Source organism: Xenopus laevis, chromosome 4S (genome assembly GCF_017654675.1).
Source record: "Xenopus laevis strain J_2021 chromosome 4S, Xenopus_laevis_v10.1, whole genome shotgun sequence".
NCBI lineage: Eukaryota > Metazoa > Chordata > Amphibia > Anura > Pipidae > Xenopus > Xenopus laevis.
The window spans coordinates 15,862,656-15,875,004 of NC_054378.1; the positions used below are offsets into that span (position 1 = coordinate 15,862,656).

The window sequence follows — 12,349 nt, forward strand, 5'->3', positions numbered from 1 at the left end:
GTGATTTTTGAAGGCGGCCCTGCCAGTGTATATGTGTCCTCACCCGAACTCACATCACAGATCATTGACCCCAAAGCTCCTCCAAAAAGCACCAGCCAGGGGGCACATTCCCTCGTGTTCAGTTTGATGTATTCCCTCTGGGCAACTCTGTGTATTAATCCCAAAAGCAACTCCCTCCTCCCACTGGGATCCAGGCTGGGAAACATTTTCATAAAATAAATTCCTGTCTGACAAAGCCGCAGATATAGTAACGGCTGTTCCCACATGAACCCGGGCTAATAAGCATGTGTATAAATAGCCAATGTCTCATCATGGGGTGATTTATATTTACTGTATATAGCGCTGGCTCTGATACACAGGCATTACTACTTATACTGGTGGTTTGCCCCATTTTTGCATGGTGTGGAGGCCACTTAATCACCTGTGACTGTGGGATAGCAGCTAGTAAGGAGAGATGGTGCCTATAGTAACAGTGGGATAATAGTCTCTGGGAAGGGAGTGTGACTATGGGATAGCAGGTATAGTAGTGAGAGATGGTGCCTATAGTAACAGTGGGATAATAGTCTCTGGGAAGGGAGTGTGACTGTGGGATAGCAGGTATAGTAGGGAGAGATGGTGCCTATAGTAACAGTGGATAATAGTCTCTGGGAAGGGAGTGTGACTGTGGGATAGCAGGTATAGTAGGGAGAGATGGTGCCTATAGTAACAGTGGATAATAGTCTCTGGGAAGGGAGTGTGACTGTGGGAAAGCAGGTATAGTAGGGAGAGATGGTGCCTATAGTAACAGTGGATAATAGTCTCTGGGAAGGGAGTGTGACTGTGGGATATCAGGTATAGTAGGGAGAGATGGTGCCTATAGTAACAGTGGATAATAGTCTCTGGGAAGGGAGTGTGACTGTGGGATAGCAGGTATAGTAGGGAGAGATGGTGCCTATAGTAACAGTGGGATAATAGTCTCTGGGAAGGGAGTGTGACTGTGGGATAGCAGGTATAGTAGGGAGAGATGGTGCCTATAGTAACAGTGGGATAATAGTCTCTGGGAAGGGAGTGTGACTGTGGGATAGCAGGTATAGTAGGGAGAGATGGTGCCTATAGTAACAGTGGGATAATAGTCTCTGGGAAGGGAGTGTGGCTGTGGGATAGCAGGTATAGTAGGGAGAGATGGTGTCTATAGTAACAGTGGATAATAGTCTCTGGGAAGGGAGTGTGACTGTGGGATAGCAGGTATAGTAGGGAGAGATGGTGCCTATAGTAACAGTGGGATTATAGTCTCTGGGAAGGGAGTGTGACTGTGGGATAGCAGGTATAGTAGGGAGAGATGGTGTCTATAGTAACAGTGGATAATAGTCTCTGGGAAGGGAGTGTGACTGTGGGATAGCAGGTATAGTAGGGAGAGATGGTGCCTATAGTAACAGTGGGATAATAGTCTCTGGGAAGGGAGTGTGACTGTGGGATAGCAGGTATAGTAGGGAGAGATGGTGCCTATAGTAACAGTGGATAATAGTCTCTGGGAAGGGAGTGTGACTGTGGGATAGCAGGTATAGTAGGGAGAGATGGTGCCTATAGTAACAGTGGGATAATAGTCTCTGGGAAGGGAGTGTGGCTGTGGGATAGCAGGTATAGTAGGGAGAGATGGTGCCTATAGTAACAGTGGATAATAGTCTCTGGGAAGGGAGTGTGACTGTGGGATAGCAGGTATAGTAGGGAGAGATGGTGCCTATAGTAACAGTGGATAATAGTCTCTGGGAAGGGAGTGTGACTGTGGGATATCAGGTATAGTAGGGAGAGATGGTGCCTATAGTAACAGTGGATAATAGTCTCTGGGAAGGGAGTGTGACTGTGGGATAGCAGGTATAGTAGGGAGAGATGGTGCCTATAGTAACAGTGGATAATAGTCTCTGGGAAGGGAGTGTGACTGTGGGATAGCAGGTATAGTAGGGAGAGGTGGTGCCTATAGTAACAGTGGGATAATAGTCTCTGGGAAGGGAGTGTGACTGTGGGATAGCAGGTATAGTAGGGAGAGATGGTGCCTATATTAACAGTGGGATAATAGTCTCTGGGAAGGGAGTGTGGCTGTGGGATAGCAGGTATAGTAGGGAGAGATGGTGTCTATAGTAACAGTGGATAATAGTCTCTGGGAAGGGAGTGTGACTGTGGGATAGCAGGTATAGTAGGGAGAGATGGTGCCTATAGTAACAGTGGGATTATAGTCTCTGGGAAGGGAGTGTGACTGCGGGATAGCAGGTATAGTAGGGAGAGATGGTGTCTATAGTAACAGTGGATAATAGTCTCTGGGAAGGGAGTGTGACTGTGGGATAGCAGGTATAGTAGGGAGAGATGGTGCCTATAGTAACAGTGGGATAATAGTCTCTGGGAAGGGAGTGTGACTGTGGGATAGCAGGTATAGTAGGGAGAGATGGTGCCTATAGTAACAGTGGATAATAGTCTCTGGGAAGGGAGTGTGACTGTGGGATAGCAGGTATAGTAGGGAGAGATGGTGCCTATAGTAACAGTGGGATAATAGTCTCTGGGAAGGGAGTGTGGCTGTGGGATAGCAGGTATAGTAGGGAGAGATGGTGCCTATAGTAACAGTGGATAATAGTCTCTGGGAAGGGAGTGTGACTGTGGGATAGCAGGTATAGTAGGGAGAGATGGTGCCTATAGTAACAGTGGGATAATAGTCTCTGGGAAGGGAGTGTGGCTGTGGGATAGCAGGTATAGTAGGGAGAGATGGTGCCTATAGTAACAGTGGATAATAGTCTCTGGGAAGGGAGTGTGACTGTGGGATAGCAGGTATAGTAGGGAGAGATGGTGCCTATAGTAACAGTGGATAATAGTCTCTGGGAAGGGAGTGTGACTGTGGGATAGCAGGTATAGTAGGGAGAGATGGTGCCTATAGTAACAGTGGGATTATAGTCTCTGGGAAGGGAGTGTGACTGTGGGATAGCAGGTATAGTAGGGAGAGATGGTGTCTATAGTAACAGTGGATAATAGTCTCTGGGAAGGGAGTGTGACTGTGGGATAGCAGGTATAGTAGGGAGAGATGGTGCCTATAGTAACAGTGGGATAATAGTCTCTGGGAAGGGAGTGTGACTGTGGGATAGCAGGTATAGTAGGGAGAGATGGTGCCTATAGTAACAGTGGATAATAGTCTCTGGGAAGGGAGTGTGACTGTGGGATAGCAGGTATAGTAGGGAGAGATGGTGCCTATAGTAACAGTGGGATAATAGTCTCTGGGAAGGGAGTGTGGCTGTGGGATAGCAGGTATAGTAGGGAGAGATGGTGCCTATAGTAACAGTGGATAATAGTCTCTGGGAAGGGAGTGTGACTGTGGGATAGCAGGTATAGTAGGGAGAGATGGTGCCTATAGTAACAGTGGGATAATAGTCTCTGGGAAGGGAGTGTGGCTGTGGGATAGCAGGTATAGTAGGGAGAGATGGTGCCTATAGTAACAGTGGATAATAGTCTCTGGGAAGGGAGTGTGACTGTGGGATAGCAGGTATAGTAGGGAGAGATGGTGCCTATAGTAACAGTGGATAATAGTCTCTGGGAAGGGAGTGTGACTGTGGGATAGCAGGTATAGTAGGGAGAGATGGTGCCTATAGTAACAGTGGGATAATAGTCTCTGGGAAGGGAGTGTGGCTGTGGGATAGCAGGTATAGTAGGGAGAGATGGTGCCTATAGTAACAGTGGATAATAGTCTCTGGGAAGGGAGTGTGACTGTGGGATAGCAGGTATAGTAGGGAGAGATGGTGCCTATAGTAACAGTGGATAATAGTCTCTGGGAAGGGAGTGTGACTGTGGGATATCAGGTATAGTAGGGAGAGATGGTGCCTATAGTAACAGTGGGATAATAGTCTCTGGGAAGGGAGTGTGACTGTGGGATAGCAGGTATAGTAGGGAGAGATGGTGCCTATAGTAACAGTGGATAATAGTCTCTGGGAAGGGAGTGTGACTGTGGGATAGCAGGTATAGTAGGGAGAGATGGTGCCTATAGTAACAGTGGGATAATAGTCTCTGGGAAGGGAGTGTGGCTGTGGGATAGCAGGTATAGTAGGGAGAGATGGTGCCTATAGTAACAGTGGATAATAGTCTCTGGGAAGGGAGTGTGACTGTGGGATAGCAGGTATAGTAGGGAGAGATGGTGCCTATAGTAACAGTGGATAATAGTCTCTGGGAAGGGAGTGTGACTGTGGGATAGCAGGTATAGTAGGGAGAGATGGTGCCTATAGTAACAGTGGGATAATAGTCTCTGGGAAGGGAGTGTGACTGTGGGATAGCAGGTATAGTAGGGAGAGATGGTGCCTATAGTAACAGTGGATAATAGTCTCTGGGAAGGGAGTGTGACTGTGGGATAGCAGGTATAGTAGGGAGAGATGGTGCCTATAGTAACAGTGGGATAATAGTCTCTGGGAAGGGAGTGTGACTGTGGGATAGCAGGTATAGTAGGGAGAGATGGTGCCTATAGTAACAGTGGATAATAGTCTCTGGGAAGGGAGTGTGACTGTGGGATAGCAGGTATAGTAGGGAGAGATGGTGCCTATAGTAACAGTGGGATAATAGTCTCTGGGAAGGGAGTGTGGCTGTGGGATAGCAGGTATAGTAGGGAGAGATGGTGCCTATAGTAACAGTGGATAATAGTCTCTGGGAAGGGAGTGTGACTGTGGGATAGCAGGTATAGTAGGGAGAGATGGTGCCTATAGTAACAGTGGATAATAGTCTCTGGGAAGGGAGTGTGACTGTGGGATAGCAGGTATAGTAGGGAGAGATGGTGCCTATAGTAACAGTGGGATAATAGTCTCTGGGAAGGGAGTGTGACTGTGGGATAGCAGGTATAGTAGGGAGAGATGGTGCCTATAGTAACAGTGGATAATAGTCTCTGGGAAGGGAGTGTGACTGTGGGATAGCAGGTATAGTAGGGAGAGATGGTGCCTATAGTAACAGTGGGATAATAGTCTCTGGGAAGGGAGTGTTGCTGTGGGATAGTAGTTATAGTAGAGTTGGTTTTCAACTACTAGTAAATTATATGACTATAGGGGTCCTACTAAGCCCATTTTGTCTCACGAGGTATCATCGGGTTAGTGTTGCACGTGGTTCAGACTCCTGAGCCCATGTAGGAAGGAGACAGACAGAGGCAACAGGTAATTGAATCTGAGCTTGGCTCGCCCCTGGCTACACATCAGTCCTATCATTAGCTGAAACCAGACACTGAATCCTTCCTTCCTCTGACACTGATCTTTCCACGGGCAGCAGCCCAGCTCTCTCTCCGTTGCAGGGTGCCTGTTATCTGCTCCTGGGCTTGTGGAATTTAATATCTTTCTTTCAATGAATAACACAGGAAATGAAGGAAAGAGCTAAATATTTGGCCTTTGTATCAGTCTTTAGTTTGGAGGTGGGGGGGATGTCCCGGTCGCCTGTGGATTTAAAACATATTTTGAAGTCCCTGTAATAAACAAAGATTACTGCAAATAAATCTCTGTAGATTCCCGTCTCTTTCGCCTTAGATACAATGAAGCACAATGGAATAAAACTATTTTAATAGGGATTTTGTAATAGTGAACTGCACCTTTGCATTGTGTTATGGCCGAAATAATAAAAACATGTAACGTCAATGTATTGATGATATATTGGGGCCCCCAGAGAAGCACCTCCTGCACTGCGAGTGTTAATAGACTGAACCCCCTGTTCTGCCTAAAAGCTATCGATCGCACTTTCCAGGATTCATTGGCTGGTTATTGTTATTAATAGGCACCAGCGGGTTTATCCTGTGCATGAAACGCCATCTGCGAGCTTGTTCCACTATCGATCCGGCACTCACTCTTTTCATTCAACCGCCCCCCAAAGTCTTGTTCCATTGCATGGTGGGGGGGGGTAGAAGCTGAATCCGCTCTGTTGGGACAGGGGAGATGAAAGGAAACAGAACATAAATGAAGCTGAGACAAATAAAAAGAGGAATAGAAAATGTGCTGCCAGTTCCGGACACAGAAGGTAATTGATTGGGGCCCTGCTGTGCGGCACACATTGCTCATATTAGTGGAGCACTCAACACAAATACAGTGGGATGTAATAAAAGGCACAAAGTTTGCCCAGGTCTTGTAACCCATAGCTACTAGATTTTTGTATTCAAACTGCTGGCAAGTAAATGTTACCTGCTAGTGATGTGCGGGCTAGCACGGGACCCATGGGTTTAAGTCAACCTTGCTGCACCATTTGACGCATTTGGTCGCAGGCGGGTTTGGGTTGAGCTCTTCCTGCCCGCAACCTTACACTGCCGACTTCCATCTTACGGTTTTATAAGCGAGCGTCTGCCCCACCCCTTTTGTGACCTCATCGGCAGGGCAGATCCATAAATGGAGGGGGTCAGGCGGGTGCAGGTTTTGGGAGAGTGAAGGTAACATAACTTAGGCAGGTCAGGCCCAGGTTCAGGCCGTGCAGGCCCCAAGGTGGTGCTGGCCCGGGTGCGAACGCAACCCCTAAACCCCCAATAGTTACGCCCCTGGGTTGAGTCTTTCTCGACCCACACAACTTGTAGGGACCTTACAAACAACCAGACATTCTATAATGAGGAGTGTTTCTCATTCACCGTCTATGTTCATAGGAAGCTTCATGTTCATAGGAAGATTGAGCAGTTCCCTTCAGCCATATCAGCTGTACATACGCGGTTTTGTGCTTCGCTGTTCTATTGTTTGTGTTTGAGTATTTTAGACGTATTTCTGGGGTGTGAACTGTCAACATCTGTTATAGTTGCTCTTCTTGCTTGATAATGTGGAGACTATGGGGCCAAGACAAGGTCCTACCCAGTGTGCTGGTGTGAAGGGTTTGAGTATATGCACCCTGTGTATGTGCCAAGTGTATGCACCCTGTGTATGCACCCTGTGTATGCACCCTGTGTATGTGCCCTGTGTATGTGCCAAGTGGATGTGCCCTGTGTATGTGCCCTGTGTATGTGCCAAGTGTATGCGCCCTGTGTATGTGCCCTGTGTATGTGCCAAGTGTATGTGCCCTGTGTATGTGCCAAGTGTATGTGCCCTGTGTATGTGCCCTGTGTATGCGCCGTGTATGCGCCCTGTGTATGCGCCCTGTGGATGCGCCCTGTGTATGCGCCCTGTGTATGCGCCCTGTGGATGCGCCCTGTGGATGCGCCCTGTGTATGTGCCCTGTGTATGTGCCCTGTGTATGTGCCCTGTGTATGCTTGTTTATGCACCCTGATTCTCCTGCTTACTAAACTCGGCCTGAGAGTCTGGTTGGTCAGAGAGAATACCCAATTACTCTGTGTATGGTCATCCTAAGGCTCAATTAGGAAAGCGCTAAAGCTGGCCATGCACTATTAGATTCACCAAGTAGGGCACCTTAAGGTGGGCAATATCGGGCTAATCTGATCATTGGCCCAGGATTGTGGGAATACGAACTGGTAGAGCACCTCAATGCAGTCCTCGATCAGATGGGAAAATCAAACCTGGCCAATTGACATCTGCCCAATTTTGAGGGCCCCATACATGGCCAGATAAGCTGCCTATTCGTCGGAAGGGCCCGAATCTGCAACTTAAAGGCAGAGACACACAGGCAGAGTCGGGGAGATTAGTCGCCCGGCGACAAATCTCCTCTTCAGGGCGGCTAATCTCCCCGAACTGCCTTTCAGCTGTCTAGAATGAAAATCGCCGGTGGGATGGTACTCGGAGCGCTTCGTTTTTCGAAGTCGCCCGAACTTTCCTCATGCAAAAGGCAACTTCAGAAAATGAAGCGCTTTTTAGCTGTTGGGGCAGATACATGGGCAGTTCGGGGAGATTATCTGAGCAGTTCGGGGAGATTAGCTGGGTGACTAATCTCCCCGAATCTGCCCGTGTGTCTCCTCCCTAACAGGTAAAAAACTTGTTTTTTCACCGCAATACCGTGATTTGTTTCCCAGAATTCCCACATCATTCCGGGCACCCGGAACATCAGTCTGGACACAAATCAGTGTCTGTTTTGGTAAATCCCGCTGAAGCTGTGGCACAGGCGTTTTGCATTGGAATGGTGTCAGATCCAGTTTGTGGCATTAGAGCCCGATTTACTTGGTGCAAGTCAGTGGCGGCTAATGGCACAAGCCACCAGTCCATGTCCAGTTACAGGGATCCCGTGCGTCAGTGAGTTCACATCAGAGCAGGTGGAAATGCTGGGTTGGTTGCACAGAGGAGTGTATGGGTACAAATACCCCTCTGAAAGGGAATGACTGTGCTACTAGCTGTATGTGCCCACAGTGGTGCCCATGGTTGTGCCGGGTGGGAGTAACTTTTCCTTGTGCTTCACTGCTGTTCTCTAAGTCCTTAAAGTGTAGCACTCGTACAGTCCTTTATTGTCATGAGGGGCCCCGGCATCGACTCCACTCCTCCTGCTGCTGCCCCTGCTCCATTCTGCTCTTCCTGTAAAACAAAAACAAGGTTAGAACTAAAGTCACATGTGTTTTTTGCCATTTAAGCCTATCAAGCCCTTAATCCCTCCCAGTGTTAACGCTCCTCCCTGGGTCCCATTGCTCTGCACCCCCCTGTGCTCCTCCCCCTCCTACACCCTCCCCCTTTCTGCTGCCACTGCTGCTGCCTTTACAAAGGCCTTTATGGAGCCTCGGAAGCAGTGTGTGTGCTTGTCCTGACTATATACCCAGGATCATGCGTGTGCCCGGGATACCAGTGCATGTGCCCAGCATGTGAGTGTGGGCCTGTGCCTCTCCAGTGGCCCCTGTTTGTGCAGGAGCCTCACACTCTCACTCACACAGGGGAGTTCTAGGGAAGTGCAGAAATGAGTCCTGGCTGGCTGCACTGAATGGCTGCTTCTCCCCCCGAGCTGAACTGTGAACCCCCAACTGGAACCTGAGAATCCACCAGCCTGTGGGATCTGGAGTGCCTGGCCCCGAGTGGGTTCCCAAGAGCAGCTGCGCTGGGATATGTGGCTCCTGTACCTGATCCTGGGCTCTGTGGGTGAGTAGCCGGGGTAATGGGCATGGGGAAGGTGTATCCAGCTGATGGGTCTGGAGAGAATAACCTGGGCAAAGTGGCACGGGCAGCTTGGACTCTGGTGCAGAGAGTCTGACAGGCAGGGATATGGCATCCAGCCTCCCCAGTAAAGTGACACCCAACCAAGATTGCACCCCACAGTTCTCCCACCTTGTTTTGTTGGTCTATAAGTGCTATTCCCCCAAACTCTGGGTTTTGGATAGTTCCCTTTCCCCTATACTCTCTGGTCTGATTTGTTACACATTTCTACCCCCTGTTTCTTTTTTATTAGCTGCCCCTCATACACTTTGTCTTCTGGATAGTTCCCCCCTCCTAACCCAATGTATCGGTGAGTTCCCTCTCCTACCCCAGTGTATTGGTCAGTTCCCCCTCCTACCCCAGTGTATTGGTCAGTTCCCCCTCCTACCCCAGTGGATTGGACAGTTCCCCCTCCTACCCCAGTGTATTGGTCAGTTCCCCCTCCTACCCCAGTGTATTGGTCAGTTCCCCCTCCTACCCCAGTGTATTGGTCAGTTTCCTCTCCTACCCCAGTGTATTGGCCAGTTCCCCTCCTACCCCAGTGTATTGGTCAGTTCCCCTCCTACCCCAGTGTATTGGTCAGTTCCCCTCCTACCCCAGTGTATTGGTCAGTTCCCCCTCCTACCCCAGTGTATTGGTCAGTTTCCTCTCCTACCCCAGTGTATTGGCCAGTTCCCCTCCTACCCCAGTGTATTGGTCAGTTCCCCTCCTACCCCAGTGTATTGGTCAGTTCCCCTCCTACCCCAGTGTATTGGTCAGTTCCCCTCCTACCCCAGTGTATTGGTCAGTTCCCTCTCCTACCCCAGTGTATTGGTCAGTTCCCCTCCTACCCCAGTGTATTGGCCAGTTCCCCTCCTACCCCAGTGTATTGGTCAATTCCCCTCCTACCCCAGTGTATTGGTCAGTTCCCCTCCTACCCCAGTGTATTGGTCAGTTCCCCCTTCTACCCCAGTGTATTGGCCAGTTCCCTCTCCTACCCCAGTGTATTGGTCAGTTCCCGCTCCTACCCCAGTATATTGGTCAGTTCCCTCTCCTACCCCAGTGTATTGGTCAGTTCCCTCTCCTACCCCAGTGTATTGGTCAGTTCCCCTCCTACCCCAGTGTATTGGCCAGTTGCCCTCCTACCCCAGTGTATTGGTCAATTCCCCTCCTACCCCAGTGTATTGGTCAGTTCCCCTCCTACCCCAGTGTATTGGTCAGTTTCCTCTCCTACCCCAGTGTATTGGCCAGTTCCCCTCCTACCCCAGTGTATTGGTCAGTTCCCCTCCTACCCCAGTGTATTGGTCAGTTCCCCTCCTACCCCAGTGTATTGGTCAGTTCCCTCTCCTACCCCAGTGTATTGGTCAGTTCCCCTCCTACCCCAGTGTATTGGCCAGTTCCCCTCCTACCCCAGTGTATTGGTCAATTCCCCTCCTACCCCAGTGTATTGGTCAGTTCCCCTCCTACCCCAGTGTATTGGTCAGTTCCCCCTTCTACCCCAGTGTATTGGCCAGTTCCCTCTCCTACCCCAGTGTATTGGTCAGTTCCCGCTCCTACCCCAGTATATTGGTCAGTTCCCTCTCCTACCCCAGTGTATTGGTCAGTTCCCTCTCCTACCCCAGTGTATTGGTCAGTTCCCCTCCTACCCCAGTGTATTGGCCAGTTGCCCTCCTACCCCAGTGTATTGGTCAATTCCCCTCCTACCCCAGTGTATTGGTCAGTTCCCCTCCTACCCCAGTGTATTGTTCAGTTCCCCTCCTACCCCTGTGTATTGGTCAGTTCCCCCTTCTACCCCAGTGTATTGGCCAGTTCCCTCTCCTACCCCAGTGTATTGGACAGTTCCCGCTCCTACCCCAGTATATTGGTCAGTTCCCCCTCCTACCCCAGTGTATTGGTCAGTTCCCCTCCTGCCCCAGTGTATTGGTCAGTTCCCTCTCCTACCCCAGTGTATTGGCCAGTTCCCTTCCTACCCCAGTGTATTGGTCAGTTCCCCTCCTGCCCCAGTGTATTGGTCAGTTCCCCTCCTACCTCAGTGTATTGGTCAGTTCCCCTCCTACCCCAGTGTATTGGTCAGTTCCCTCTCCTACCCCAGTGTATTGGTCAGTTCCCCTCCTGCCCCAGTGTATTGGTCAGTTCCCTCTCCTACCCCAGTGTATTGGTCAGTTCCCCTCCTGCCCCAGTGTATTGGTCAGTTCCCCTCCTACCCCAGTGTATTGGTCAGTTCCCCTCCTACCCCAGTGAATCTCCCTATGCTCAGTCTCAGGCTCTCCCTGTGTGCAGTCTCAGGTTGTACCTGTCCCTTGAAAACTGGGCATATTTCATTCACAAACTGCATGGCTGTTTAGCAAGTAATGCTGCAGGTTGTGCTGGTTTCCATGCTGCCATACATACATCATCCAAATAAATTCAAGGCTGAATGTAGAGTGGAAGGCCGGGGTGAGAAGTTCTTTGGTATGTGGTGCAAAGTTGAACCCATGTTGGTAAATGAAGGTCCTTATGGTGTCACTTCAGCTTCATGAGTATTGCGCAGCTGGAAAGGTTGTGCAGTTGGAGTTCCACACTTGGACTGGTTTATGTTATAAAGTGTGTGACTATTTTACTTCATGATGCTGACTGCACTGTCTTTGTGTAGCCATGCTGTGTTTGTGATTAGGACAGCTGCCTTGTAGTGCTGGGGTCCTGAGTTCAGTCCTGCCCATTGCCCCATCATAAGGGGTGTGTGTGTTCTCTCCATGGCTCCTGTCCCACAATCCCTTACAGAGATTTTACACTGGGGCCCAGTAGTCATTGCCATCGCCTGTCTCCCATTGTCAGGAAGTGGGGTGTTTTTTTTAGTGTGCATAATCATATGTACAATGTATATACTGTGGGTCAGGACCTTAGTACTGCTATGACAAAGCATTCTCAGTGTTAGTATCAGTATATATATATATATATATATTCAGTATATGCAAGGGGAAGTGTAATCATTTGGTTAAAGGATAACTAAACCTTTAAAATAAGTTAATGTAAAATTGATGAGCGTGCTTTTAAGCACTTTTGTAAGAGGCTGCTCTGATGTTCTTCTGCTTAGGAATACAATTAGAAATGTTTCTCAAATCTTTCCTAAGCAGAAGAACACCAGAGCAGCCTCTTCCTTTCTCCTGACAACTTCCTTGACTACTTGGTGGTCAGACTGGTTGGAAACTGACCAGCAGGTGGCGCTATTGTAACAAAATTCTTTCATATTAACAGTACATGAATCCTTTAATATCTTAGAATAAAAACAAATTAAATAATGGATGTAAATTACAAAAGCCTTAGAATAGCACCCTAATTCGTTTTACATTCACTCATTTTAAAGGTTTACTTATCCTTTAAGTTT

At 49.0% G+C, this 12,349-nt stretch overlaps 1 protein-coding gene across 2 annotated transcripts in view; it reads left to right on the top strand.

Annotated features, from left to right (window-relative positions):
* The first annotated feature begins 8,539 nt into the window (after positions 1-8,539).
* The window catches only part of ldlrad3.S (low density lipoprotein receptor class A domain containing 3 S homeolog), a 63,791-nt gene continuing 59,981 nt past the window's right edge, over positions 8,540-12,349 (top strand). Inside the window, exon 1 of one of the 2 annotated variants that reach the window (XM_041560978.1) lies at positions 8,540-8,952. In XM_041560978.1, the coding sequence (XP_041416912.1) occupies positions 8,919-8,952 (34 nt within the window). In that variant the 5' untranslated portion in view covers positions 8,540-8,918. The remainder of the gene's footprint in view (positions 8,953-12,349) is intronic. The other variant, XM_041560979.1, reaches the window with a different exon arrangement.